The sequence below is a fragment of the Cercospora kikuchii genome (assembly GCF_019650295.1).
Source record: "Cercospora kikuchii DNA, contig_00002, whole genome shotgun sequence".
NCBI lineage: Eukaryota > Fungi > Ascomycota > Dothideomycetes > Mycosphaerellales > Mycosphaerellaceae > Cercospora > Cercospora kikuchii.
The window spans coordinates 5,034,445-5,059,897 of record NW_025408583.1 but is presented as its reverse complement, the minus strand read 5'-3'; the positions used below and the strand labels follow the sequence as shown (position 1 = coordinate 5,059,897).

At 53.2% G+C, this 25,453-nt stretch overlaps 9 protein-coding genes across 9 annotated transcripts; 5 read left to right on the top strand and 4 right to left on the bottom strand.

Moving 5' to 3' along the window:
• Positions 1-157: 157 nt before the first annotated feature.
• On the bottom strand, positions 158-1,649 carry CKM354_000422800 (H(+)-transporting V1 sector ATPase subunit H; the record flags this gene model as incomplete). Its single annotated transcript, XM_044799460.1, has 2 exons — positions 158-1,305; positions 1,355-1,649. 2 exons carry the CDS (start codon positions 1,647-1,649, stop codon positions 158-160), a joined length of 1,443 nt encoding a protein of 480 aa, XP_044655395.1.
• Positions 1,650-2,083: 434 nt separating this feature from the next.
• CKM354_000422700 (uncharacterized protein) lies at positions 2,084-5,477 on the top strand (the record flags this gene model as incomplete). Its single annotated transcript, XM_044799459.1, has 2 exons — positions 2,084-3,037; positions 3,093-5,477. The coding sequence occupies 2 exons, from the start codon at positions 2,084-2,086 to the stop codon at positions 5,475-5,477; spliced, it is 3,339 nt and encodes a 1,112-aa protein (XP_044655394.1).
• Positions 5,478-6,401: 924 nt separating this feature from the next.
• On the top strand, positions 6,402-8,225 carry CKM354_000422600 (uncharacterized protein; the record flags this gene model as incomplete). Its single annotated transcript, XM_044799458.1, has 2 exons — positions 6,402-6,663; positions 7,006-8,225. 2 exons carry the CDS (start codon positions 6,402-6,404, stop codon positions 8,223-8,225), a joined length of 1,482 nt encoding a protein of 493 aa, XP_044655393.1.
• Positions 8,226-8,777: 552 nt separating this feature from the next.
• CKM354_000422500 (uncharacterized protein) lies at positions 8,778-9,450 on the bottom strand (the record flags this gene model as incomplete). The annotated part of the gene is made up of 3 exons (XM_044799457.1): positions 8,778-8,929; positions 9,009-9,253; positions 9,329-9,450. The coding sequence occupies 3 exons, from the start codon at positions 9,448-9,450 to the stop codon at positions 8,778-8,780; spliced, it is 519 nt and encodes a 172-aa protein (XP_044655392.1).
• A 1,596-nt stretch (positions 9,451-11,046) lies between these two features.
• CKM354_000422400 (uncharacterized protein) lies at positions 11,047-12,214 on the top strand (the record flags this gene model as incomplete). Its single annotated transcript, XM_044799456.1, has 3 exons — positions 11,047-11,406; positions 11,480-11,549; positions 11,607-12,214. The coding sequence occupies 3 exons, from the start codon at positions 11,047-11,049 to the stop codon at positions 12,212-12,214; spliced, it is 1,038 nt and encodes a 345-aa protein (XP_044655391.1).
• Positions 12,215-13,934: 1,720 nt separating this feature from the next.
• CKM354_000422300 (uncharacterized protein) lies at positions 13,935-17,131 on the top strand (the record flags this gene model as incomplete). Its single annotated transcript, XM_044799455.1, has 2 exons — positions 13,935-14,524; positions 14,587-17,131. 2 exons carry the CDS (start codon positions 13,935-13,937, stop codon positions 17,129-17,131), a joined length of 3,135 nt encoding a protein of 1,044 aa, XP_044655390.1.
• Positions 17,132-18,080: 949 nt separating this feature from the next.
• On the bottom strand, positions 18,081-19,137 carry CKM354_000422200 (uncharacterized protein; the record flags this gene model as incomplete). The annotated part of the gene is made up of 2 exons (XM_044799454.1): positions 18,081-18,115; positions 18,201-19,137. The coding sequence occupies 2 exons, from the start codon at positions 19,135-19,137 to the stop codon at positions 18,081-18,083; spliced, it is 972 nt and encodes a 323-aa protein (XP_044655389.1).
• Positions 19,138-19,991: 854 nt separating this feature from the next.
• Positions 19,992-22,394, top strand: CKM354_000422100 (uncharacterized protein; the record flags this gene model as incomplete). The annotated part of the gene is made up of 2 exons (XM_044799453.1): positions 19,992-22,226; positions 22,278-22,394. 2 exons carry the CDS (start codon positions 19,992-19,994, stop codon positions 22,392-22,394), a joined length of 2,352 nt encoding a protein of 783 aa, XP_044655388.1.
• A 1,040-nt stretch (positions 22,395-23,434) lies between these two features.
• On the bottom strand, positions 23,435-25,428 carry CKM354_000422000 (uncharacterized protein; the record flags this gene model as incomplete). Its single annotated transcript, XM_044799452.1, has 4 exons — positions 23,435-24,627; positions 24,681-24,848; positions 24,906-25,345; positions 25,409-25,428. The coding sequence occupies 4 exons, from the start codon at positions 25,426-25,428 to the stop codon at positions 23,435-23,437; spliced, it is 1,821 nt and encodes a 606-aa protein (XP_044655387.1).
• Positions 25,429-25,453: the final 25 nt, after the last annotated feature.

Genomic DNA, 25,453 nt, shown 5'->3' with positions numbered 1-25,453 from the left:
TGATACTCGCCACGTGTGCTCGCGAGTATCCAGATCAGTCAACAGAGTCACAGCTGTTATTAGTAGGAATGCAACAGAGAACTCACGCAGCAGCGCGAGATGTGTTTGGAGTCCTGAATCAGTAGTCTTTGTGTCTCTACCATACAATTTGCCTGACTTACTGCTCGAAGCTATACCGCAGCCACTCGCCCACTGCTCTCAAACTCTCCCATCTTACGGTCTCATTTTCATCCTGCATGAGCGCCATTACCCGGGACTTGAGCCCAAATTTCTCCAACTGTGTTCGCTTCTCTGGGCACACTTTGACCAGGTTGGCTACATCACTGCAGCCGATTGCGAGCACTTGCTTATCGTTTGCCCAGTCTTTGGACATGATCTCTGCCAGCTTTCTGCATAGAGCGCCCTTCTCCTCCTCGATGATGCGTTGCGCATTTTCCCGCCAGAAAGCCTCGTTCTTGTGGGGTGGCGACCAGCGGAGATGCCCGGAGTTGACTTCTGCGGCGTATTCGTCGAATGTTGTCTGGGTCTTCGTGTACTCGTCGACCATGTTCTTCAGATTCTCCAGATCCTCTAGCAGGTCCTCATCAGTCAAATGCCTGCCTTTGAGATTTGTGAGCACTGCAGGCAATCTCGCAGGAAGGGCAGCAGGCATCAGTGTCGTCTTGTTAGATGAGAGCAGGTTGTTGAGCGTTCCAAGAAGTAAGCGTGTCGTCTTCTCTTTGGGCGAGATTCGTAGAAGCTGGGTGTATAGTGGCACAATGTCGTGCTCTTCGTCCAAACCCTTTCCCACGAGCCTACCCTCGAACGACAGCTGCCACAGCACCATGAGAATGTGATATAGCAGCTGCAACCCGACACCGCTGATCTTGATTGACTCTGGCATGCTGCGTATGCTTGCGGCTGAGCCGCCATTGTACATTGTGCTGTCCGAGTCCTTCCCACCGGTTGCGTTGCGCAGCACCTCCATTAAGGGGCCAAGCGTCTCTTTCCGTTGTTTCCAGAATTGCTGTCTTGACTTGGAGGTCCTCAATAGCGCGCTGTATTCCTGCACCGCGATGTCTTGGAGGTTGGAGTCGGATGTCTTGGCCAGCTCGGCGATGTAGGAGTAGAGCTTCGGTAGGGCTTCGTCGATTTCGGGGTTGGACTTAGACTGTGCGACAAGAGCATGCGACAGCAAAGAGGCGAGTACGGAGGATGTGAGCAGTGGAATAGGGTCTTCGGGGTTGTTCGACTGTTTGAGGAGTGGAAGTAGTGGCTTGTATGGATGTGGGTGCTTGATGAGAGACTCGGTGAGGGCGGGGATATCTGCGCAGCGATCAGCATAACTCAAGCGACAGACATTGCTCTGGCTCACCATCCACAATATCTCCAGTCAGGACCAGCATGTACTGGAGAATGTCTGTCCTCTTGGCCGCGCTCTCGAAGATGCTCCGGGTCTGGCCTTCCCCAAGGAGCAGGGCAGTGTATGTCTGCACATCATTCTCGATGGTCTGTTTCCGCTGCTCCTTTCGCACCTTGTCGATCGCCTTGATCTTCTTGAGGTCCTCATCAGTGATGGTCTTCGCTCGCACAGCTCCCTCCCATGATATGGGCCGCGCGCGGATGTTGTTCTGCAGCGACACAATGTAAGCTGGCGGGTCTATCGACATGATGGCAGGTCGGCGGAGTATGAAAAGAGCGTGGGAGTTCGATTATTGGTATAGACAGACAGAGCTCCGTCGTCTTTGACGTAGTTGGTGAAGCAGCCAGCAAGCTCACGGGTCGAAGGTGTGGCTGTCAGCTGGGCCGTGCATGTGGCTTGGTCCGCCATCAATCCTTTCGACATTGGCATCGTTCGATGTCACACAGACTCACCTTTTTTCGTGCCCGACAAATCGCGCATGCAGCACTGGATTGCTGTACGAAGCAGTCTGTCTGAACGACGCGCTTCTCGCTCCGTCCATTCGCTACTCCTTCAACACAGAAAAAACAGTCTTTCCCTGCCATTAATGCCATGAGTATCCGGCAGCTTGCTCCAGAGGCCTGGAGTGCTGAAAGCATCAATACACCCGATCCCACGCAGGACTGAGGACACGCCGCTCTGATGCTTTGGTACTTGCTCTCACCCATAAGAGGCACGACTCAACCGCCTCGCCTTTCCGTCAACCACCCGGTTCGGAGAGCATTTTACCGCCATGGCAAAACGACTGCTCAGCATTGGCTATGGGTCATGCTCCTTTCCGTGGCCATAGCCATGGGGTTTTCCTATCCGACCATCTTCCTGTCGGAGAACCCAACAGCCGGTCTGGCCGCTGTGCCTCATCACGTCTGGACGACGGCCAAGCCGGTAGACAATGCATCCACTAGCGTTGATATTGAGCTGCGACAAATATGGGTGCATGGCTCATACATGGACGCGCTCAACAAAGATGTCCTCAAACGTGGTCTTGCTGTCCAGCAGAGGCTGGTCGGGAATGAGAATCTTGGCGACATCATGCACGCTCTGGACGACAAATTGCGATCAAGTGCTGTGCCCTGGGCCTTCCATTCTCCGCTGATGTACTGGAACAATTCCGCGGATTTGATTGATGCAGACGACGACATTATTGGCACTATCAACGAGCAAAGATATACTTCCTCGTCGCTCAATGTGGTTCTTCGCCCAGCATCAGTTTTTGCCGGCAAGCAGTTCCACAGAACTACGCTCAAGGCCGCCGATGCATTGGTAATCACCCTGCTCAACAAAGGTGGTGGCGGCATCGGTGACAGATGGCACAACAGAATGCAGACCTTAGCCGATGGTGCTTGTCCAGAGTGTACGCTATTTCCATCGGATGGCCATGTTACGCGCCACCGCGTGTACGAATTCAGCTTTACGCCACTGAGCATTTCAGAGCATCTAGCTCTCACATTGGCATATTCTGCTATGGCTATCTATGTTATCTTGAGCTTCCGCAGGATGAAGGCGTTCCACTCGCGCGGCGGCCTGGTCGTGACTGCTGTTACTCAGATGACTTGTTCTATCTTGTCTAGCTTCACGATCTGCCACATTCTACAGGTAAGCGATGGACCCTCGTCCTGCACGCTTATCGATGTTGACAACCCACTTCCAGATCAACTTGTCCATGATTCCGCAGAACGCGTATCCATTCGTTGTGCTTGTTCTTGGCATCGAGAATATCTTCAGAATGATCAACGCCGTGCTCGCCTACCCTCCCACGATTGCAACTGAGCTCCGTATCGCCAATGCTCTGGGCGACATCGGACCCATGTCCGTGGCAGCAGCACTGCAAAATGTTACAGTCCTTGGTCTGCTTTCAACTGTCGTATCTCCCGGTGTCGCAGCATTCTGCGCTTTTGCAGCGATAGCAACCCTCTTCGACGCCTTCTTCTTGCTCACTTTTTTCGTCGCTGTACTGAGCGTAGATATCAGGCGACTTGAGCTGCAAGATGCACTAGCAGCGAGACACAACAGACCTCGCCGAAGAAAACAGTCGCCTGCGGTGCATCATACATGGGTAGATGCCCTTCTTCAGGGCAGGCTCCCAGTGAGCACAAGGATGGCCGGAACAGCTGTTACTACCACGTTTGTTCTGTCGTTGAACTACCACTTCTTCGAGCGCAAAGGTGCCGGCGCCACGATTCGAGATGTCCTGAATCTCGTCAGAAGTAATGCTAGCCCAATCAACGACATCGACACCTTTGCACCCCCGCCCATGAACGCCACGCTGACACCTGCGGACTGGATGAGAATGCAAGACTTCGATACAGCTAAGGAGGTAATGCGGTTGGCGAAGCCGGGCGCGGACAGCTTCGTCATCCGCCTCTTTGCACCGCTGGTAGTGGTCCTGAGAGGCTCTGATCGCACTGGAGTTCCTGTCAACGATCGCACCTGGACACACATTTTGCACAGCTTTGCTGTTCATCACTTTTACCCGGTCATGGTAGCCATTGTGTTCATCGTGGCTTTCGTTGCGGTGCTGATGAATTTCTTGCTGTATAGCGACGTGGGTGACGAGGACAATGATCTCGCGCTGGAACAGATCGAAGACGTCTTGACCTGCAACACAGTGGTACTGCCTCACAGGCTAGATATTGTGAAGATCGCCAGCAACGAGGCAGGACATTTCGTCACTGTCGGCCTCGATCGGAGCATTGCCATTGCTGTGGAGAATCCTATACTCCAAGCGCATAACACTGTCGCAGTCCCAGATCACGTTCTGAAGCACATTGCCTGGCCGATACGACACCTCGCGATCGACAGCACGGGAGAATGGATCGCGTGCCATTGCGCTGATGATCGCGTCTTGGTATACCATTCCAGCAGTGGGCTCCTCAAGACCGACGTAATGAGATACCCAGATGACCACCCGGCTACCATATTCACTTTCGTCTCCCTCCCTACCAATGACGGACTGAAGCCACACTTTTTGGTGCTAAGTTCTGCTGGACGCATCGCCGTGGGATACATCGAGGATGACAGCTCGTACAGCGATGAGCTCTCGCGTTTGCCTCTTATGGGTGCAACCATGCAAGATACTGCACACGGGCGTCAATTGTACACTGTTGGCATGGAGGCAAAGATCACTGCTCATGGCTGGTCAGTCTGTGAGTGGACTGCTTCCAAGACCGTACAGCTTCAGCTCGAGCTTGAGGAAGGGCACCTTGGCGGCCATTTGACAAGCCATGTTGATATACAGTTGTACCGTGACCTGGACATGGAGCTCCTGGTCGTCACCACACCCAAATCGGCAGTGTTCCTGGATAGTGGCACACTTGCACACGTTGCCAAATTCGACATCAGTGCTGGAGGCCCAGAGGTTGACAAGCTGCTGATCGGGACGTCAAGATTGTGTCCAGCTTGTGGCAACCTTGCCCTGAGAAGGATCGCAGCAGTTGGAGAGGCAATGGGCACAAACAAGTGTGTCATGACTAGCTGGACCATCAACGACACTCCGGAAGGCTGCGTCTGTTTAGCACAACGCTCCGCCGCCTGTCGATCTTTCAGCCCAGCTGACTTCGAAGCTCGCACTTTGGCTGTGTCTGGTGCTTGGGCAACAGCCAATGGCCATGCTATTATGGGCTTGCGTAGGCCACCAAAACAGTCGACCGAATTCCTACAGCCGCCTGATCGTAGCCACAGAAGACAGCCCTCCGCGTCACAAATCCGCCAGAGAAAGCGCAATGCACGCGACAACACGAACACTGAGGATACCGCAGATCTGTGGGAAGCATACAAGCTGAGTATCGACGGCGAGCTGCAAACGCTTGACGTGCTTGCGGCAGAATCAGGCCAAGATGGTAGCGGCTCACTATATGTCGACCATCCTGGACCTGCAGTGACTCTCGATTCCCAGAGTGTTGCCGTGGCATTTGGAAATCGTGTCAAGGTCATCCGAAGTTCACGCAGAGGTACCGGATCCAGGAGATCCACTATCACGCTACTTGACAGGCAAGGAAGTGTTTCGAAGCGGACGCTGGGGAGGAAGGTGAAATGAGGAGGCAGACCTCGCCTCTTTAGGTCCTTGGACCTTTACCGCTTTTATACTTCCCAGCTGTGCCCCATTGGTGCTGCAAGGCGACATGGCACTTTGCAGGCACAATCACCATTGCTTCGGACCTTACTCCATACCATTGACCGACTTTCGGCCGATCAGAGTGAACGAACGCTCGAAGAGGCGATTGGCGCGTCCAAGTCTCAGCGCTCGAACCACTCGTTCGACAGGGGCCGGACTGGGATTGAGTTGATGCTGGCGTCGACCAGGATATTGCAACGATTGCTGTTCGTGCAATGAGCGCGAGAAAGAGTTGGGCCATGAACGAGAAAAATCTGGTGCGCCTTCTGAGAGCGTCCACAGAGGAAGAAGTGTATGAAAGCTGGTCCACCAAACCGTAGTTCTTGCTCAGGACCTTGCAGACCAAGGTCGACTCATCCAACGGGAATGTATATCATGCTTCTTAACAGAATTTTGCTACGCTGACGATGAATGCTACCATATGCAGAATCATCCCAGCACTTTATTTACGAGACCTGCAGGCCAAGCCCGACTGCAGCTGCCAATTCACCGTCCAGACTTTCTCCTTTTCTATGCGCGACGTTTTCTCAACTTCACTCATGATCTGACACCGCTATTGATGAGGCCACCAGCTATGTGACTCTGAATAGCGATGATTAAATTTGCGCCATATGGGCTGCAGACGCTGAGGCTGAGCAATGCGGTGTGCTCGCGGATGGGAGGGCGGCACGACGCCTCCGAGGTCACTTTCGTGGGGCGCAGTTCGACCGCAGTCGAAGCCTCAGAGCTTGATGTCTGAGAGTATTGTTCCGTAATGAATAGCGAGACAAGGCGTTTCGCCACCTAGGTGACGGGTATCTGGAACACTGGAATACTTCAATTTACGAGTACTCCATCTCACTCGGTATGGACGCACGTCGAAATCACGGCAATCTTTACGACACCCTTCAGTTCTCCGGCGATCGCCCACAGATCAGACTCCTGCGTCTGCTCGACCCTGTTCCGCCAAGATATTTCGATGATTCGTTTCGCTGGGGCGACCTTATTTGGTCTTATTGGGAACCTGTTGAGCCAGACCCTCTCCAGGAGGCCGAGCCTTTGGAGTACGAGTTAGCGGTATACGATTTTGATGCCGCTCCAGCGTACGACGCTGTTTCCTACGTATGGGGTGAAGCGACCCCAACGCGGAAACTCTTTGTTAACAGCGTGGAATTAATCGTGGGAGAGAATTGCCATTATGCCCTTTGCCAGGCTCGTTTGCAAACTGCCGAATACTTTTGGATTGATGCTATATGTATCAACCAACAGGATCTGAAAGAGAAGGGGCAGCAGGTTGCAATGATGTACTCCATATTCAGCAGGGCGCGTCGTGTCCTTGCGTGCATTGGACCAGGAGACGATGTTAGCAGTCGTATCCTTGAATTTTGTCCTGAAATTCTCCACTGGCGCTCTGATCCTCGCGACGTCGACAGTCTTTTACAATGACCATATTTTAGACGGCTTTGGGTAGCCCAGGAGATTCACGGCGGTGGCAGTCGTTGTCGCTTCCTAGTGGGTGGGCGCTACTTCTCACTTCTCGACCTGAAGAACATCCGCGAGGCTGCATCGAAAACACCTAATTCGTTTGCGCGAGCGTCTCCAATACTGGAACTGTTCTCGATGCAAGCGAAGGAGCGATCGGATGCTATGAGTGACATGCCGCAGCTAGGACATGCCGGGTTTTTGCTCTGTGCCGATCCCCGGGACAGGGTATATGGAACCTTAGGTCTCCATCAGTACGGGCGCGAGAAGGACATCATAGTACCGGACTATGACAAAAGTGTTTTCGACCTCGCACTCGACCTGTCACGATCTGGTCGGATCAGTTTCCTTGGGTTGCAGCATTCTGCGGAGGCACTCGAGATCAAATTCCATAACACCCGGTTACTGCCATATTTGGTAGGGTGCAGCCTCGAATATCCCGCATGCTCAACAGAAGTACAGGAGTGGCAAGTTCGTTTCTCAGTCTGCAGGATCATTGATGAAGTGGACCCGCTAGAGTTGCAGGACGTCATGAAAATACAGCGCCCTCTGGGCCCTGACTTGACCGCAGGAAAGCACGAAGCATGCGTAGATCCTGATACCAATGATCTCCAAGGCTTCAAAGTCAAATGCGACCGACTACTCCAAGAAAAGCAGGTCATCAAAGGCGTTGCAGCGTCCAAACACATAAATGATGAGTGGGTGGTGCCGGCCACCGCTAGGGTCGGTGACATTATTCTGTCTGCAATGGAAAAAAGTGTAGGTGGGTGGAATCCAAACGGAAATTTTCTCAAGACTTCGGAAGACTTCGCCCTTGTCGTACGAATCGGTCCAGCCGCTGAGATCACCGCGGTTCTAGGCTTCGCAACGTGCATGCCTGCTTCGGAGCGTGTTTCGAAGTCTGGCTCTGTGTCTGATTTGGAGTCTGATTCGGAGTCCGTTCGGGAGTGTGGATCTAATGGTAGGACAACACTTGCACGATGGGACGATTCATTGTGGGATACACACGTTATAGTCTACTTCGAGGCCACTGTTGAAGAGATGATGCCGCTCGCTATCCCGCAGCGCGATGCTATGCTGCACGCGCGTCACGCTTTCAAGGTGCCGAAGTGCGCCGCCTTTCTGGCCGATCGTGGGGACTATGATTTGACACTCACTCAGCGTTGGCTGGAACAAGACGGGCAAGAAGTTCTCAACGAAGGCGAATGATACGACATTCATAACTAAACGGATGCCCTTCGCTCCTTCGGTGTCTCTCGGACTTGAGGACGATTACCTGCAATTTGATCAACGGAGAGTCAAGCGAAGCGGGAAATCAGCTGAACAGCACTTGCGCACCGTGCCATCGTCTGGCAGCGTCAGCCCGCTCGTTTCGCATGTAATTTGTGTTTCTATGCATCGACCTTCGCGTTCTAGACCCTGTTCTCTCTGGCATGCTAGACTCATGCGAGAACACATTAAGGCGAAGAATCAAAGCTTCCGGTCAAAGAGAGACGGATCAAGCAATCGATCGAAGCTCGTTTGTAAACTGGAATTGGATGTTGAGACGGTACTCACTGTAGGGAGGTCGAGGTTGATGGGCAGTAGCCTGATCGTAAGCACAAGTGATGAAAAACACAGTTCGGTGTCCGGTTTCGTACACATCGCGTAGAGAAAGCGGTCAAAGTGCACAAACTCGCCACGTCCACAATCAAACCAGCGACAAAAACACTATCCATATTCCACGCATCATCAACATCGTCTCCACCATCACAATCAGACTCACAAGGCCAGAACACCAACGAAACCCGCAAGACCCGCCATACCAGCCACGACAGCACCAGTCGCAGCCGCAGCTCCCGCGCCCGCCTCACTAGTCCTCGAACTCTCCGTCGCAGTACTCGTCCTGCTGCTACGTGTGCTGCTTGAGCGATCTACACCATATCAATCAGCAATCCATACACCACGAACCCAGCTCTATCAAACGAAACAGAACTGAAAAGATAATCTCACCTGTACCCGTAGTCATACTACCAGTCTCCGTCATCATCGACGACATACCAGTCTGAGTTGGCAGATCCGTCAAAGTCGGAACAAGATACGTCTTGACCTCATTCGGCAGACTAGAAAACCAGCCTGGAGTTTCACCTGCGGCGAATTGCGAGGCGATTTGAGAGGAGACGCCGGCGGAGTTGGTCAGGGCTTCGTTGAGGAGGGAAGATGGGAGGGCGGTTTGGAGGACGGAGACGACGGAGAGGCTGTTCAGAAGCGAACAAAAAGGGTCAGTTGAGGTGGATTTTTGTTTGGCTGTGAATATGAGGAATAGGACGTACAGTTCTGCGGCATCTTGGGTTTCGGATCCGGAGCCGGCTTGTTGATTTTGGTTTTGATCTTGAGCGTAGGTGAGAGCTGCGAGGGCAGCAGTTGCTGTCAAGACACGGGTGGAGAGGAGCATTGTTGCTAGTTTAGAGTGCGAAGTGCGACGTCGGTAATGATGATGTCCCCGCAGAATATGGGAAGGTTGAGCAAAAATGGGAAGTGCAAAGTGCAAGGTTGAATTGTCAGTGGAGCAGCGAAGTCTGTAGCTAATGTGCTTTCATCGTGAGGTCCAGCCTGCTGTGCCAAGTTGCTCTAAATGGTTTCATAATGCGTGGCGCGTCTGAAGGGAAGATGCCTGTTTCGAAGACACGTTTGAGGATGGAGAAAGTGGTGTTTTATGATCGAATTTAGCAGGCGAATGGTTTGAAGAGTCAGGGAAGCTGGAGCAATTTTGCGAGTCGGCATCACGAGTCCTGCTGCGCACATGGATTATGCTGACTTGTTGCGGCCTCATAATAGCACGCAGTGTGAACAGGCGAAGCCTCGTAAAGCCTGCAGAGGTGAGGTTCGCAGTCGCATGTCACTGCTAAGCAATTGGCGAAAGAGCCTTGTCTACACGACGATGTGACACGATTGCGAATCGAACGACTGAAACACGGCCTTCTTCAGGCGCGTGGCCTTTGGCTATTCCAGTAGATAAGTGGACGTCATTTGGGACCAGTGCAATTGTGCACTGGTACAAAGGTCGCATTGTGGCCGCGCGTAATGAGCATGCGTGTCCAGCCACGTTTTCCGTTTCCTGGGAGTTGGACGATGTGAAGAAACCGGTATGGCGACCAAGATGCGCAGGCCTTCTCGAGCATCTATTTTCAGCTCAGTAATACTTCTTGTCTGCGACGTGTTCGCTGCAGGCTGACTGCCTTCATCAATCGCGCTACTCATCGCTGATACATTCGCGTTTAACCGAAATCTCTTTTCGCTTCTTCTCGAACACCTGGTTCTCCTATATTGATGTCTCAATTATAGATCTCCAGACGAAACGCACGAATCGTGGTAGGCTCAACGGTCGGCACATCGTTTCTCCTCTCCTCGCTCGTTGACAATTTCTTCACGGGTAAATTGTCCTAGCCCGCACTTTCATTTCGGAGGACGGGTTGCGTGAACACCGCTGCATGGCACAGGGTGAGTCGATGTCTGCAGTGGTAGATGGGACCTCAGGAGGAGGAGGAGATGGAGTTGACGCAGACGCGACTGCCGGATTTCAGCCGAAGCAGCAGTGCTCGGGAAAGCGCGTACGCGTCGTCGGCATCAACAGCAACAACAATATCGCAGTGACGTCTCGACACAACCGACAGGCTGGTGTAGGAAAGACATTGGCACGATGAGGTCTCGAAGCATCCATCTTGCAGGCCGAAGTGCCGAGACTGAGCGGCTCAAAGGCAATGCTTGATTCTTCTGAGCATCATCGCAATTCGCGTGCCTGCAGTTCGGCTACGTCACGATGAAAGCAGCTCTGCCTTCGGCCTTCCGCAACGAACCAACCAAAGTCGCACAAGACAAAAGAACAACCTCCGTCTCGCCCGCGTGTGAGGTAAGAAGAGAACCCTGTGAGGCCATCACAGTCGAAAGCTCAAGCTCAGTGTGCCATCATCGTACTTCGTAGTACACAGTAGTCTCCCAACATAGTTTCTACAAGAACAGCTCTTTTGTTCTTTCTTGTGCAACCTTTCCAATGGCCTCCAGACTCCTTGCAAACACAACAAATCCTCTGCGAAGAGCTCAACAAGTTACATCCCATCTAAGCAAGACCACGACACAACAACTCAGAATGGCTTCGACTACTCAGCTGAAGCTCAATACCGGAGCTTCGATTCCTGCCATTGGCTTCGGAACCTGGCAGGATAAAGATGCGCAGGAAGACGCCGTGTATCTGGCTTTGAAGGCTGGGTATAGGCATATTGATACTGCAAGGATTTATGGTACTGAGCCTGCGGTGGCGAAGGGTATCAAGAAGTCTGGTGTGCCAAGAGAGGAGATTTTTATTACTACGAAGTTGTGGAATAATTCGCATAATCCGGAGAGTGTGGAGAAGGTGAGCTTGAGCATTCTCATAGCAGTGCTGAGACGAAAATGTACAGATTCGCTAACATGATTGGCGATGGTAGGCTCTCGACGCAAGTCTGAAAGATCTCGACACAGACTACGTAGACCTCTACCTCATGCACTGGCCTTCACGTAAGCCTTCCCCTCCTACCCTTCACCCATCCTCATACTAACACCACCTCCCCGCAGCATTCAAAGACGGCGACTCCATGTTCCCTAAAGAAAACGACAAAGTCCTAACCGGCTCTGCCGACTACATCGACACATACAAAGCCATGGAAGCCCTCCAAAAGAAAGGCAAAACCCGCGCAATCGGAATCTCAAACTTCTCCCACAGCGAACTAACCCGTCTCCTCCAAAACTGCTCCATCGTCCCCGCAGCCCACCAATACGAATGCCACCCCTACCTCCAACAAACAGCCTTCTACTCCTTCCACAAGGAAAAGGGCATTCACGTCACACAATACTCTCCCTTTGGAAATTCGAATGAAATCTACGATAGTGGGAAGAATATTGGAAAATTGATTGAGGATCCGGAACTTGTGGAGATTGGAAAGAAGTATGGAAATAAGTCGGGGGCGCAAGTTGCGTTGGCGTGGGGTGTTACGCAGGGGAGGAGTGTTATACCGAAGAGTAAGACGGAGGCACGAATTAAGCAGAATTTGAAGGGGGATTTTGTGTTGGAGAAGGAGGATTTGGAGAGGATTGAGAAGATTGATAGGAAGTTGAGGTTTAATGATCCGAGCAAGAATTTTGGGTGGGAGTTTTATGCGGATTTGGAGGGGAAGAAGAAATGAGTCGACAGATAGACGAGGTGTTTGGAGGTGAAGAGTGTGGTGGATGTTGCTGATGTTGTGATGTGTGCTGCGTGTAGGACAGAAAGTGTTGTCGAAGCAGCAACATACGTTTTTGACGAATAACAGTCCATCGCCCTTGGTCGTTGTATAACGATGGACGTTGATGAACATTGATGAACATTTGAATCTCTCGCAACAAATCAATCACTTGAGAGGTCCGCGCATTACTTTCCTCATGCTGTCTAGTTCTTGGCTTACTAGTCTCCACTTTGCCACAGAACGACTGGAGTCTACTCCGCAAAATCTCGTATTTCTCGAAACAACTTTTGTATTTGCCGCATTTGGATTAGGTAGAACGCAGTAGAGTAGATAAGGTCACAGCTTTTGCTTTTCTACGAAGAGGCGTTTATAGGCGCTGTGAGCGTGAACTCTCGTTGTCCGCACGGTGCTCGGTTTTGCCGTGGGGCCGTGTACGGCACGTCTTTATCTCAACGGCGCCACTTCCGTGGACTTTCGCTTGCCAATCAAAAATGATCGACGAGGAGGGATAATTTCACATGCACAGTGCTTGTTGCTGGTTGGTTTCTGCGTGCCAAGTATGCGTATGCGTATTCGTAAGGATTTTGCGAGGGTGTGGTAGAATGTGTAGATGAAGGTCTTGGGTGTTGGGAGATGTAAGCGATGATGATGAGGAGAGACATGTCTGAAAAGGCTGTGAAGATGTCACCGATGAGACCGATAGAACGGCACGGCAAGAAAGAGTAAAATATATTGCTCGTTGCAAAGTTGAAGGTAACTCCGATACATAGCAGTTGCTAGCAGCTCTGCAAGCACGTGTTACAGTTGCGGATGTTCTCCAGCAGCCGCGCGCGTCTACTAGAGACGGAGAATTTATGCTGGATTGCGATCATCGGTCAAGTTGAGGTTTGAAACAATTGTCAGCCAGTTCCTGGGTCGATGTCTGCGATGTCATGACCGTTGAGACAGGTTTCAGAGAATTGGACAGGACATGCTGGAGAGATCGAGAGCTTTGCACTGCAATTCTGTCGACATTGTGGCTGTCGCGAGGCGTCAAGTGTGCAGTGGTGCGCAATTGGTGGAGGTGAAGGGGAGGACGAAAGTAGGAAAGCGTGGAAGGACCCCTTATCCGTTGGATGAGGTTAGGGTTCTGCACGAAAGCCGAGATGGGACTGATGCGGGCGGGTTCCTGGGCTAAATCCGTGATTGAGTTTGTGCCCCTGGCAGCTGGCGAGTGCTAAGTGGGGCGTGCAATTGTGCATGCACGCGCCGAGAGATTGACAGGCGGCCGGTGTTGACAGCGAACCAGGTGGTGGGCGCAAGGTGTGGAGGGATGGGCGGTGGTGAGTGGTGAGGGAGGAATGCTGGCGGTATGAGGGTGCAGCAGGAAAGGGCAATGCTGTGCCGTGATTTGCTCGGAGGACGCGCTGGCTGCTGTCTGGACGTCAGATTGCTGGAGGACAGTCCAGCATCGCACTGATTGCGCACTGCTCCCTCCCTCTCCCGCGGCGCCACAGCGCGCAGTCTGCTTGGCCACCAGCGCAACGGGCCATGCCCGAAACAGCGTCGCCGCATCTGCTGGGTGGGCGTTGGCGCTTGCGATTGGCGCCTTGCATGCACGCTTTGGGAAACGTCGAGGCCGACGGTCCAAGTCACACAATTTAGACACGCTCCCTCTAGCGGTCGAGAGCGGACGCCCTCGATGGTGATCATGGACCACTACGCAGACCACGCCTCCGCTACGAGGCCTAGCATCACCACCACCTCTACGCCGCGCATCCTCCACCCTCCTGCTGCCACGGCTGCTGCTCCTCCTCCTGCTCACGACCTCGACCACCGCCATACCACCTCTGCTCACGCCCCCTTCGAGCGCGACTCCCTCCTCCACTACTCCTCCAGCAACTACGACTCCAGCGGCGCCGCCTCGCCCACCGTCACCGTCGCCAACGCGACAGGAGCTCCGCCAGCTACAGGCTTCGCCGCGCGCAAGAAGACCTCTCTCGCGGCCATCAACGCGCCTTCCTTCTCCGCATTCCGCTCACAAGTCCCGAGCACTGTCCGTCCGAACGGCCATCTCGCAGCATTCCAGCAAGCCAAGTCGCCTCGTGCCGCCTCGTTTTCCATAGCCGAGAAGGCATCCCCGCGGCTTGCCGATCCGCATTGGAGGCCATACTCACTGGACATTCCGCTGCCGGTGCAGACAACACCACACGCCCATCGGCGGCAGAGCAGTGAGGTCGCAGGACCCCTGTTTGGCCACGAGGCAGTCCACGCGCGCGACGACCTTGACAGGTATGGAGCTCCGACGCGTGTGAGGCAGCCGTTGGTGACAGTCAGAAGCTGACAGTTGACAGGTCGTCGTACACGATCCCCGCTGGGTACTCGACCCACGACCGCAGTGCGTCAATAGACTCGCACATTGCCAGCACTGTACCCTCTTCGGCGTACAGTAGCCCACGGCCCTCCAGTCCCCCCTTTCACGCGAAGCATGATAACACGATTTCCCACGCACATAAGCATTCAATTGCCAGTATTGATAGTAACGAACAACAATTTTCCGATTCGGGGGCAAGCAGGCGATCATCCATGCTTTCACTAAGCAAAGCACCCACAATGACTCTGCAAATGGACGGCGTACAGCGGAGGTTGACAGATGAGGAGCTTGAAGCCTATTCGCAAGGCTCGGCTGGGTCTATAAAGCGACCCAAGTCGCCCACAGGCGCGGGAGGCCTGGGGAGATTCTTTGGGTGGAATGGATCAGGAGGGACTGAAGGCACGTCGTCTCCCACCACTACATTCTCAGATCGGTCCCTTTCCCCTATACCATCTCCCGGCGTGGCTAAAACCTTGCCCATCGAGATGGCGGGGGAACGAGTATACGCTCGGCTGACTCCGCCAGGCCTGGACGTGCACAAAGCGAATGCCTCCTACTTCCACAATCCGGACACTCCTTTGCTCCTAGGTGACAGTGCCTCGAATGCCCACGTTCGCGAACTGGAACGAGAACTGAAGCACATTAGCGAGGAGCTCGCGAACTCGATACGACGCGAGATGGAACTGGAGGATGAGCTCGATCACGTACGGGCCGAGATGCCCATTATCCCACAGTCCGAGATTGGAGGACGACGAAGTAGCGACTACTTCTCAGACAGTGGTGCTAGCTCGACAAAATTCCCTATCACCGACGTCGATGCGAGGCTCGAGCAATTGGACAAGAAGGTCCGCAGGGTTGAGCAAGAGAAGGCAAACATCAAATTGGAAATGGCTTCGAAACTGCAGATCGAGCTGAATAGGAGACGAGACTTGGAAGAATTGGTCAGGGATCTGGAAGATCAATTGGACAAAAAAGAGAATCAGCAGGACTTGGTGGTCAAGGTCAACGAGCTGGAAACTACGCTCGACGAGACTAGGAGGCGTCTGGGCCAGGAGAAGATGACCAAGGAGAACTTTGAAGATCTCTACAGTGCTACGATGGAAGAGCTGAAGAGATTCCGCAACGAGGCAGAAAACCTGCGAAACGAGGTGGTTCCATCACTGAAGTCCCGCTTGGAGGGTCTCGAGGCAGAGGCTGCAGACAATCAGGCTGTCGTTTACGAGAACTCGCGCTTGCAGCAGGAACTTGCTCACCTGAAGGGGGACAGCCGTCACTCTCGATTCAACAGTATCGCCGAGGAAGGAGTCGCAAATGCAGGCCGCATGAGCATGCATCGATCTGGTTCGCTGGCAAGGAATGGCAGTCTGCGTCGCGTTGGATCGATCAAGAACGACCGTGCTGGTGCCACCCGAGAACGCGCTGGATCTCTTGACGGCGACAAGGATACGATCGATCAGAGAGACGCTCTACACAAAGCTCTGCAACTTCTGATCAAGCGTTATGACAGACAACAGAAGGAGCACGAGCGCGCCATGAAGAAAATTGTTGCCGCAAAAGACAGGGCTGAGAGCTCCACGCCCAGGCGAGCGGTGTACGCCAAAGAGGTTTCCTTTCTGAAGGCCGAAGTCTCAACCCTGCGGAAACGTACTGAAGACGCTCTTGAGCAGAAGTGGCAGTATGAGAAGAATTTGGGTGGACTAAAGATGGATCTGGATCGTGCCGAACAGGAGACTCGCGGCCTTCGCAACATGCTCTCGGATCGGGACGATCTTGACCCTTCCAGTCCATCAGGAGGCAATGAAGATGACAGCCAGCTCAAGTTGACCATCTCGCGCGCTGAAAACGAACGAGATCATGCCAAGCAGGTTGCCAATGACTATCGCGAGAGGGCCAAGGGTGCGGATCCCGAGACTGCGAAAGAACTGATGGCCTCAGCTTCAAGAATGGACGAACTTGCCGTGGCACTCGAGGCACAAGTTCAGGCCAACACCAAGTTGCGTGAGCGACTCGCGGCAGCCATCGCTAAGGGCGAAAAGGAGCAGAAGTTGTCGACGAAACGGATAGAAGAGATGCAGAAACGTCTTGCTGGCATGGAAGACAGCGTCCTCGCCGCACAGCAGCACTCCGAAACTACGCTCGCCAACCACGATGCCCAAGTCAAGCGCATCGACGAAGCCGACACCCCAGCCCTCTCACGACTCACCATCACCATTCCTGATGCGAGCAAACTTTCGCCCGTTTCACCCCTACTGCGGGTCAGCCCCAAACTGGGAAGCAAGAAACTCAGCGATACTTCACTACTCGAAATGAGCCGCACCCAGCTCCTTGAGCGCAAGGTCCGGGAATTGGAAGGCTTGTTGCGTGAGGCTGAAGAGGACGTGCAGCACGTTGTCGAAAGGGTCAACTCCAGCCAGATGGAAGTCGCAGAGCTCCAGACCGAGCGTGACGCGGCGTTCACGCAAATGCGCAAGCTGCAGGCGCAAATCGTGGAAGAAAGGGAGAGAGCTGAGAAGTTTACGAAGTGAACTTGACACTCCCTCTTGCTGATGCATGGAACTCTTCTGGACTCACGAAGCACGAATGATCGAAACAAATATTGGACACTACTCACCTGCATTTCTGGGATTCTCGGACCTTGATCAAGACTATTGTACGCTTCTTTGCTCTGGCTTTCACTATGATACACATATCTCGATGGCGTCACTGGCAGCGAAGATTCGCATTGGATTGCGGCTCGACTGGAATCCCTTTTCGGGACACTACTACTATCAACTCTGGACTATTGGTGTGGCATCTTTTGGGCATCTTATCGGGGTTGGGGCATATGACACCATAGAGGGAAACATGGAAACCAATACTACTATTACCACTTACTATTTAGAGATACCAATAACTTAGAGGAAAGAGAAAGAGGAGAGGAAGGACAAAGCGAGGAAATATTAATGAGCCTATGCCTACGTGTGCGTGCTTGGTCGGCACGATGCGAGATGGAGACGGTAGTTGTACAGATACATATATCATCATGTGAAATATACATGTATGTGTATGATGTGTGATATTTGCAAACTTTATGTTCTCTGCTACAATTTCGTTTAAGGCTTTGGATGTGGTGAGTGAGCGGCAAAGAACCAACAAGGTAGTTTGAAATCTTGTCGCTGCTCCCTCTTCGCCGTATGAGATGAAAGATCAGATCGCAAAATCGTGATCTTCTGCGTCTGGAGTAATGAATGTGAGCGACAATGTTGTAAAGCGATTTACTATCTAACTTTTATTGGAGACAAAAAGAACTAAAAGTGGCTCCGTAGCTTCTGCTTGCCATATGTGTGAAGTGCATGTGAACATTGAAGTAGTAAAAGTGATATCGAATGAAGACGTAGACTGTTGTAAACTACGTGTTTTGAGCTGAAGAAGAGGAGTAATAACAACAAGTTACAAGAAATTTTAACATCGAATTTTGATCCCAAGGGGAGAAGTTCAGAAGAATGAATAGCGCCGTTTCTTTCGCATTGCTGTGTCGAGATGGTGGTTAGCTTCATTCAAAGGAAGAAGGATAGAGCATGGCTAGTGGTAGGTGGGTAGTAGGAACAGACATACTTTTATCGACCAGATCCTGCAGGTCGTATATCTCGCCTCTATGTCTGCGGTGCTTTTTGCGGCCGCGATGGTGACTGTGGAGCGGGATTCCGTATACTATGTCGTCGTCTTTCTCTTCGGTGACGACGATGGTTTCGGAGCCGAGATGTTTGTGCTTGTGCCTGAGATGGAGGTGCTCGTGCTTGGGGTGGAGGTGCGTATGCCTTTCAATAACAGTCGGTAAGCTGTGGTGAGTTGAGTCGCTTGCTACCGTTGAGGCATCGAAAGGAGTAACTTCGATGATGCGAGGCTGCTCTGTTTTGGCTCGTTCGGTGCGCATCTTGATCGGCAGTGTGTGGTAGAGTGAGGATTGCGAGTGTTGTACGTTGCTTGCTGGGGCGGAGCGCGTTGGAGAGCGAGGAGGGCTGTTCAGACTGGGAGGCTCGAATTTGGGTGGGAAGGGCCACCATCTGTGATCGCGCCAGAGGATGCGGCGAGTTTGCATGTCATATTGATACCAGTCTTTTCTCCGCGAATCCCAGAATAAGATCTCTCCGGTCTGATAGACTCGGTGCTCTGGATAGGTGCTTGCAAAGGTCAATCGTTGCACGCCGTCCGGGCGGAAGTGTTCTCGCTTGACTGAATCATAGTGGATGCGCCCAAGCCTTGCGTATACATAACAAGTCGTCTCGGGCTCGTAGCAGAAGTAGTCCTTGTTGACTGGATCCCACACGAAAGGTAGAGGGGCAGTTCCAGGACAGTGCTTGACGAAAGGTATCGAGAGTGAAGTCGGGTTTGGCGACGGCAGATCATACCATGGACTGAGTTGGCGTGCGATCCCTGGCGTGGACGGTGCTTTCGCAGTGAATTGCAGTACTGGAGCCTGTCCCTCTGGCCATTCGTGATATCTGAACTGTGGTATAGCTGCTCGAGTCATGGCCGCGCTCATGGCGCTCATTTCGACATTATTGCGGAGAAAGGATGAGAGCTAGCAGCGCAGAGGGGCGACGGATCGCCTAGTACTTACAGCAGATTGCGCATTCCAACAGAGAAGCTTCGCGTGGTTGGTCACAAGGCACCGGTCAAGACCAGCAATACTTGGTGAGAAGACCAAGCCACGCACCCACGCAGACGGCCGTTGGTCGCCAGCTGACTGCGATGAGCGATGACAGACAGAGTTGCATATCACACCATGTCCTGGCAGCGCGCTTCTCATAGGTCGAAGGCGCCTCGCAGCCCAACCAGACGACAGCCATCATGCACCAACGCTGCGGGTGAACTGGTCGATCGATCATGTTCTTCAGGACGGAGAACCATATTCGGCCGGAGTAAAGAGGCCACATGAACCGGTATTGCAGATGTCGTGCATAGTGCATATGTCGATAGCGACCTAGTGGATTGGCTGGGGCAAGACAGATTGCCATGTGCCCGCTGAGAGGACTGCTCACGCAGGAGCCGGAGCTTGGAAAGGCGGTCGATTGCGTACGTCCTCGCGCCGCTCCAGCCGACCCAGAGTCTTTAGCGATCCAGCAGATAGGTGTAAGCGATTAGCAGGCACTTCCAAAGCACAGATTCGCTTGCAAGAGGTGATGTCGCGAGCGGTGGGCGTTTGGGTGGGTAGGACAGCCTAACCGTTGCCAAGGCTCCAGCAGACGCGACTGCAGCGGAGAAACTTTGAAGCTCCCGCGCTTGACAGGTGCTGCTGCTTCGACACCACCTCCGCCATCGCCCGCAACCATCAGCCATTGACACCACCTCGATGCGGACGCACTGACAAGACCTGAATCACGAGTCTCGCGCATCATCCGCACGATGAGCGATTGGGCGGCGGCGCAGGCTGCCGATGGCCGCACGTACTACTACAACAAAATTACCAAGGAAACTCGATGGGACCCGCCGCCGAATGTCGAGGTCGCGCCACCTGCGAAAGGTCCGGCTCCCACAGGACCAGCTGGCAGTGCTGCGGATTGGGCTGAAGCAAAGGCGGCCGATGGAAAGACGTATTACTACAACAAAGTAACCAAAGAGACCAGCTGGACTCTTCCCGAAGCTGTGCGCAGGCAGCAGGAACAGCAACAGCAAAATGGACGTCCCGACTTTGTGGCTGGCGGTGGAGGTGGGTACGGCGGACGCGACGACTACCACGGGGGTCGCGGCAGGCGCGATGACCGCGACCATGGCCTGCCACAGAAGCCCTCGTTCGACCGAGGCGGCGATCGCGGCGACCGCGGCGGAAACCCATGGGAGGCACGTCGAGAGCAGGTCGGGTATGGCGGTCCAATGCCCGTCAAGACAGATGAGCCAGAGTATAGCACGGCCGAGGCTGCTGAGGAGGCTTTCTTCAAGCTGCTAAAACGCAACAACATCACGCCTGACACTGAATGGCAGGATGCACTACGCCTCGTCATTCGTGATCGCGAGTATCGCGCCATCAAGGACCCGAAGGAGCGCAAGAATGCCTTCGAGAAGTACTGCACCGAGATGCGTGCGGAGCAAAAGAGCAAGGAAAAGGAGCGCAAGGAGAGGGCGCGCGAAGACTTCCGACGCATGCTTTCCACGCACGACAACATCGAGCACTACACGCGCTGGAAGACGGCTCGACCCACCATCGAGCACGAATCAGCGTTCAAGAGTGTTGGTGATGAGGACGAACGTCGCAACATATTTGATGAATACGTGCTTGAGCTTAAGAAGCAGCACGTAGAGAACGAGGCGAAGCGGCGTAAGGATGCCATGAATGAGCTACAGAAGACTCTTGAAGTGCTGATACTTGACCCAAACACAACGTGGACGGACGCAGAAGAGAAGATCGACAACAACGAGCGATTCGTTACGAATGAAACGCTGAAAGGCGTACACAAGCTCGACATCTTCCTCGCTTTCGAAAACCACATGAAGGCGCTTGAGCGATCCGCCAACGAGGCGACGCAGAAGGAAAAGCAGTTGAAGAAGCGAAAGCAGCGACAGGCTCGCGATGCCTACAAGCAGCTTCTCAACGAGAAGCTGCAAGAAGGCAAGATCAAGGCAGGTTCGAAGTGGTCAGACTTCTTCCCTTTGATCAAAGATGATGAGCGCTTCCTCAACTATCTCACAGTTCCCGTTCCTCCATACCCGGGCGCCACAGCTTCGAACGCCCGAGAGCTCTTCTGGGATGTGGTTGAGGATGAAGAACGCAAGCTACGCTCAAAGCGAAACGATGCACTGGACGTCCTTGAAGAGCAACGCTTCGAGGTGACTCTTGAGACGTCACTAAACGAATTCACAGAGATCATGCACTCACACCCAAAGACGGCAAGCTTGAGCCAGGACGAAGTGAGCATGATCTTCGACAGGATTCTGCAAAAGGTCAAGCGCCGTGAAGAGGAAAAGCAGATCGGCGCCGAGCGACAACAAAAGGCCATTGTCGACAGTATTCGCACGGCAATGAAGAAGGTTCATCCTCCCATTCGTTTGGACGACAGCTACGAGGATGTGGTCGCGAGGCTGTCAGGCATTCGTGATTGGGACACAGCTGAGGATGAAGTTCGACGACGGGCATATGATAAGTACATGGCCCGTCTTAGAGAGAAGGACGACGACCGCCGTCGCGACCGCGAGAGAGACCGCAGCAGAGATTACCGTAATGGATCTCGCCGAGACGATCGTGATGATCGCAGAGACCGCGACCGCCGGCACCGCACCCGCACACCAGAGATTGATGCTTACGAGGCCGACAGACGCAAAGCTCAAGCTGATCGCGAGAGACAGTATAGAAAAGCGTCCTTTGGCCTCACGCCTCCGCCACGCGGGGTCGATCGCTACGACGAGCGCGACCGTCGCGATGATCGACGCGACGATCGAAGACGGCCAACGAGAGATGACCTGTACGAAAGCGAGCGCCGTGCTCGCGAAGCTGAGCGTGAGAGGAATTACATGTCTCGTGCTGATCCTCGTGACAAGGGTAAAACACTTGATTACGGTGATGACGACGTGGTCGGTAGCCGGCCACCGAGTGTGAGGAAGAGACGCGAGAGCGATGCCAGCATGGCTAGTCGACGCGACAACAAGGTGAGTCTTCACAACGATACTGCTTCAAACCTTTGCTAACAAAGTTTGCAGCGACCACGCCGCGAAGGCGGACGGACCCGTTCTCCTGAGCCCGACACCAGCTTGCTGAAGGAAGAGCCTCCTGCTCTCCAGAGTGGCTCGGAGGAAGGTGAGATTGAAGAGATCTAGTCGACTTCTTCATGCACTTTCCGCGCACGAGATTTGTTCTCGATGCTACTGGATCCGAACGAGCGAAGACGGCGGAAGTGGCAGAGAGGAGCAAGAGCCTGAAAAGCGTACGTCCTGCATCCTCTCTATGGTTCTTCTGAAATGCCTCGGCAGTGTCAGCAGCAATGGAGCAACAACGCCCTCACTGGACGAGCCAGTCCAACTACGAAGGACAGCGAATGCGACGACAACGTCAAGAGCATAGCTGGGAAGGAATTGAATCGACTTACGTACGTGATCCTTTGTGGAACTTGTCTTTTTGAGAGGATTGTATGAAGGATGTAACACTAAAGCATGTCTTTTCACTGCAGCACACACACACAAAACATACGCGTTGCATATGAAGCCGGAAGCAAAACGAGTGACTTGTTTGATTCCATCGGTACGTGTCATAAAAGCATCAAAGCAACGTGGTTAACCTCAATCTTGCTTTTTTGATTTTCATCCTCGACCACCATCTTGTGTCAGCGCTGGCGGTAAGCAGTGCTGCACATTCTGACATCTCTTCCACCCTCATTCAATCTCTAGCAGCCCGTTCGCCTTTTTCATCGACGAAGAGCTGACTGCGATGAAATCATCAAACTCGTGCGTCCCGTTTGGCCATGGGCTAGCAGCGACGTTGCCAATGAGCTGCGCGTCTTTGCTTCTCCCGTTCATTATACTCGTTGTTCCCATCATATTGTCATTCGAGAGATGCCGCTTCCCTCATCCTGCGGGGTAGGACGTTTCCTGCGACATCTGGAAGCAGTGGAAGCAGAGTATGCTGAAGCTGATACGGATCGAAGCAGTACCAAGAGGATCGCATCCTGGTAAGTCGAAAATCATCTCTTCGTCAATGTCATCATCGTCGTCGCCGTCATCGCCCCGCTCCAGAGCCTCATCGGCGCCGCTCTTAACAGAAGCTCTGCGCTTCGTGCCGACACGGGACTTCTTCAACAGGCCCTTCAAAAGAAGGCCGTTGGCGTTGAGTTCTTCAAAGTTGCCTCCTGCAACGGTGCCCTTCAAGAATCATCTTCCAAGAAGAAGTAGTTGCCCGAGGACTTCTGGTCGGTATCAAGCTGCGAGTTCAGCTTGTTGATACGTGGGCGGTAAGTGTTTGGATCACGACGGAAAGTGACGTCCAAGTTCTTCAAGAAGGTGTTGCAACCTGTCAAGAGGGATTGTGGCCTGTTGGCACGAGACTTGACGGATGGCTGGCCGTCGAAGACGATGACGCGGTCGGCGAGGTAGGTGGCCATGATGAAATCGTGCTCGACGATGAAGGCTGTCTTTTTGGCGTGCATGATGAAACGCTTGATGACGCGTGCTGCGACGATACGTTGTTCGGAGTCCAAGTAGGCCGAAGGTTCGTCGATGAGGTAGATGTCGGCCGGGATACCAAGGGCCAACACGATAGCGACACGCTGCAACTCACCACCAGACAGGTTCTGGACCTCTTGGTCGATGAAGTCGTCCATCTTCAATGGCTTGTAGACATCTGTCTGGAACTGTGGGGAGAGGAATGCGGCCTTAATCTTCTTGAAGAAGAGCTGACGCACAGTACCCTGGAACTTGGGTGTGATCTTCTGCGGCTTCATCGAGATGTTCATAGGAGGGATCTTTTTGCCATCGTCCGGCGGCAAAGCTCCAGCTAGCATCTTACAGAAAGTAGTCTTTCCGGTACCGTTCTCACCCATCATGACGATGATCTCAGAGTCGGTAAACTCACCAGACTCGATGGTGAGGTTGAAGCCACCCATGGTCTTGGTCATATTTGGGTATACGTAGTCGCGGTTTTTGTCTGCCATGAATTCGTCGCTGGCATCTCCAATACGGAACTGAAGCGATTCTTCTCTGAAGCGCAAGTTCTCGGTCGGGATGTTGCCGTCCAAGAAAATATTGATACCTTCACGGACCGAGAAGGGGGCGGTAACCACACCGTACACGGCTGGCTTTCCATAGAGACAACAAATGTAATCGGAAAGATAATCCAGAATGGACAGATCGTGCTCGACGACAATCACGTAGCAGTCTGGGCGGAGAAGACTGCGGATGATTCGACCAGCGGCAAGACGCTGCTTGACATCCAAGAACGAGGAAGGCTCGTCGAACATGTAGACATCGGCTTTTTGCACGCAGACCATGGCAATGGCAAAACGTTGCAACTCACCACCGGACAAGAGGTCGATGTCGCGGTCCCAAACTTGGATCAGTTCTGCAGCAGTGTTAGCCATGGGCAACAGAGAGTGCGTACACTGAGTGTCTCACCTAGCGCCTCGGTGATCTCTTTCAGTCTCTCCTCGCTGACTTGTGAACGATCGGTGACCAGGTGGCCAACGGTTCTGTTGGTACCTTTCACGGCCTTCGGGATTTGGTCGACATACTGAGGCTTGGTGACAGCCTTCAGGTCATCCTCAAGAATCTTGGTGAAGTAGTCTGGCTGGCGTCAGTGTATGCTCCTCCACATCCCGACTTGTTTCGTAGTTTTCTCACTTTGCAATTCTGATCCTCTGTAGTACTTCAGGATCTCTTCCCAATCCGGAGGATCATCGTATCGTCCCAAGTTGGGCTTCAGCTTCCCAGCCAAAATCTTCAATGCCGTACTCTTTCCAATACCGTTGGTTCCCACCAAACCCAACACTTGTCCTGGTCGTGGCAGGGGCAGTCTGTGCAACTTGAAGCTGTTGGCGCTGTAGCGGTGGGAGACTTGCGTTTCGAGGTTCGTGGGCAAGTTGATGATGTTGATGGCGTCGAAGGGGCACTTTTTGGGGCAGATACCGCATCCGATGCAGAGACGCTCAGAGATGAAGGCGATTTTGCTGGCGGGGTCGACTTCGATGCACAGCTTTCCCGTCCGCACCACGGGACAGGACTTTTTGCACTCTTGTCGACATTTCTTCGGCTTGCACTTGTCAGAGTTGACTATTGCAATACTGTGAGCGACTGTCAGCGCTGTGTTTCCTGCGAATCATGTCGTGTGGTGGGGCAGGACGCACCGTGTCAATTTGTCCGACATGTTGCTGGAGGCCTCGAGGCTGCGC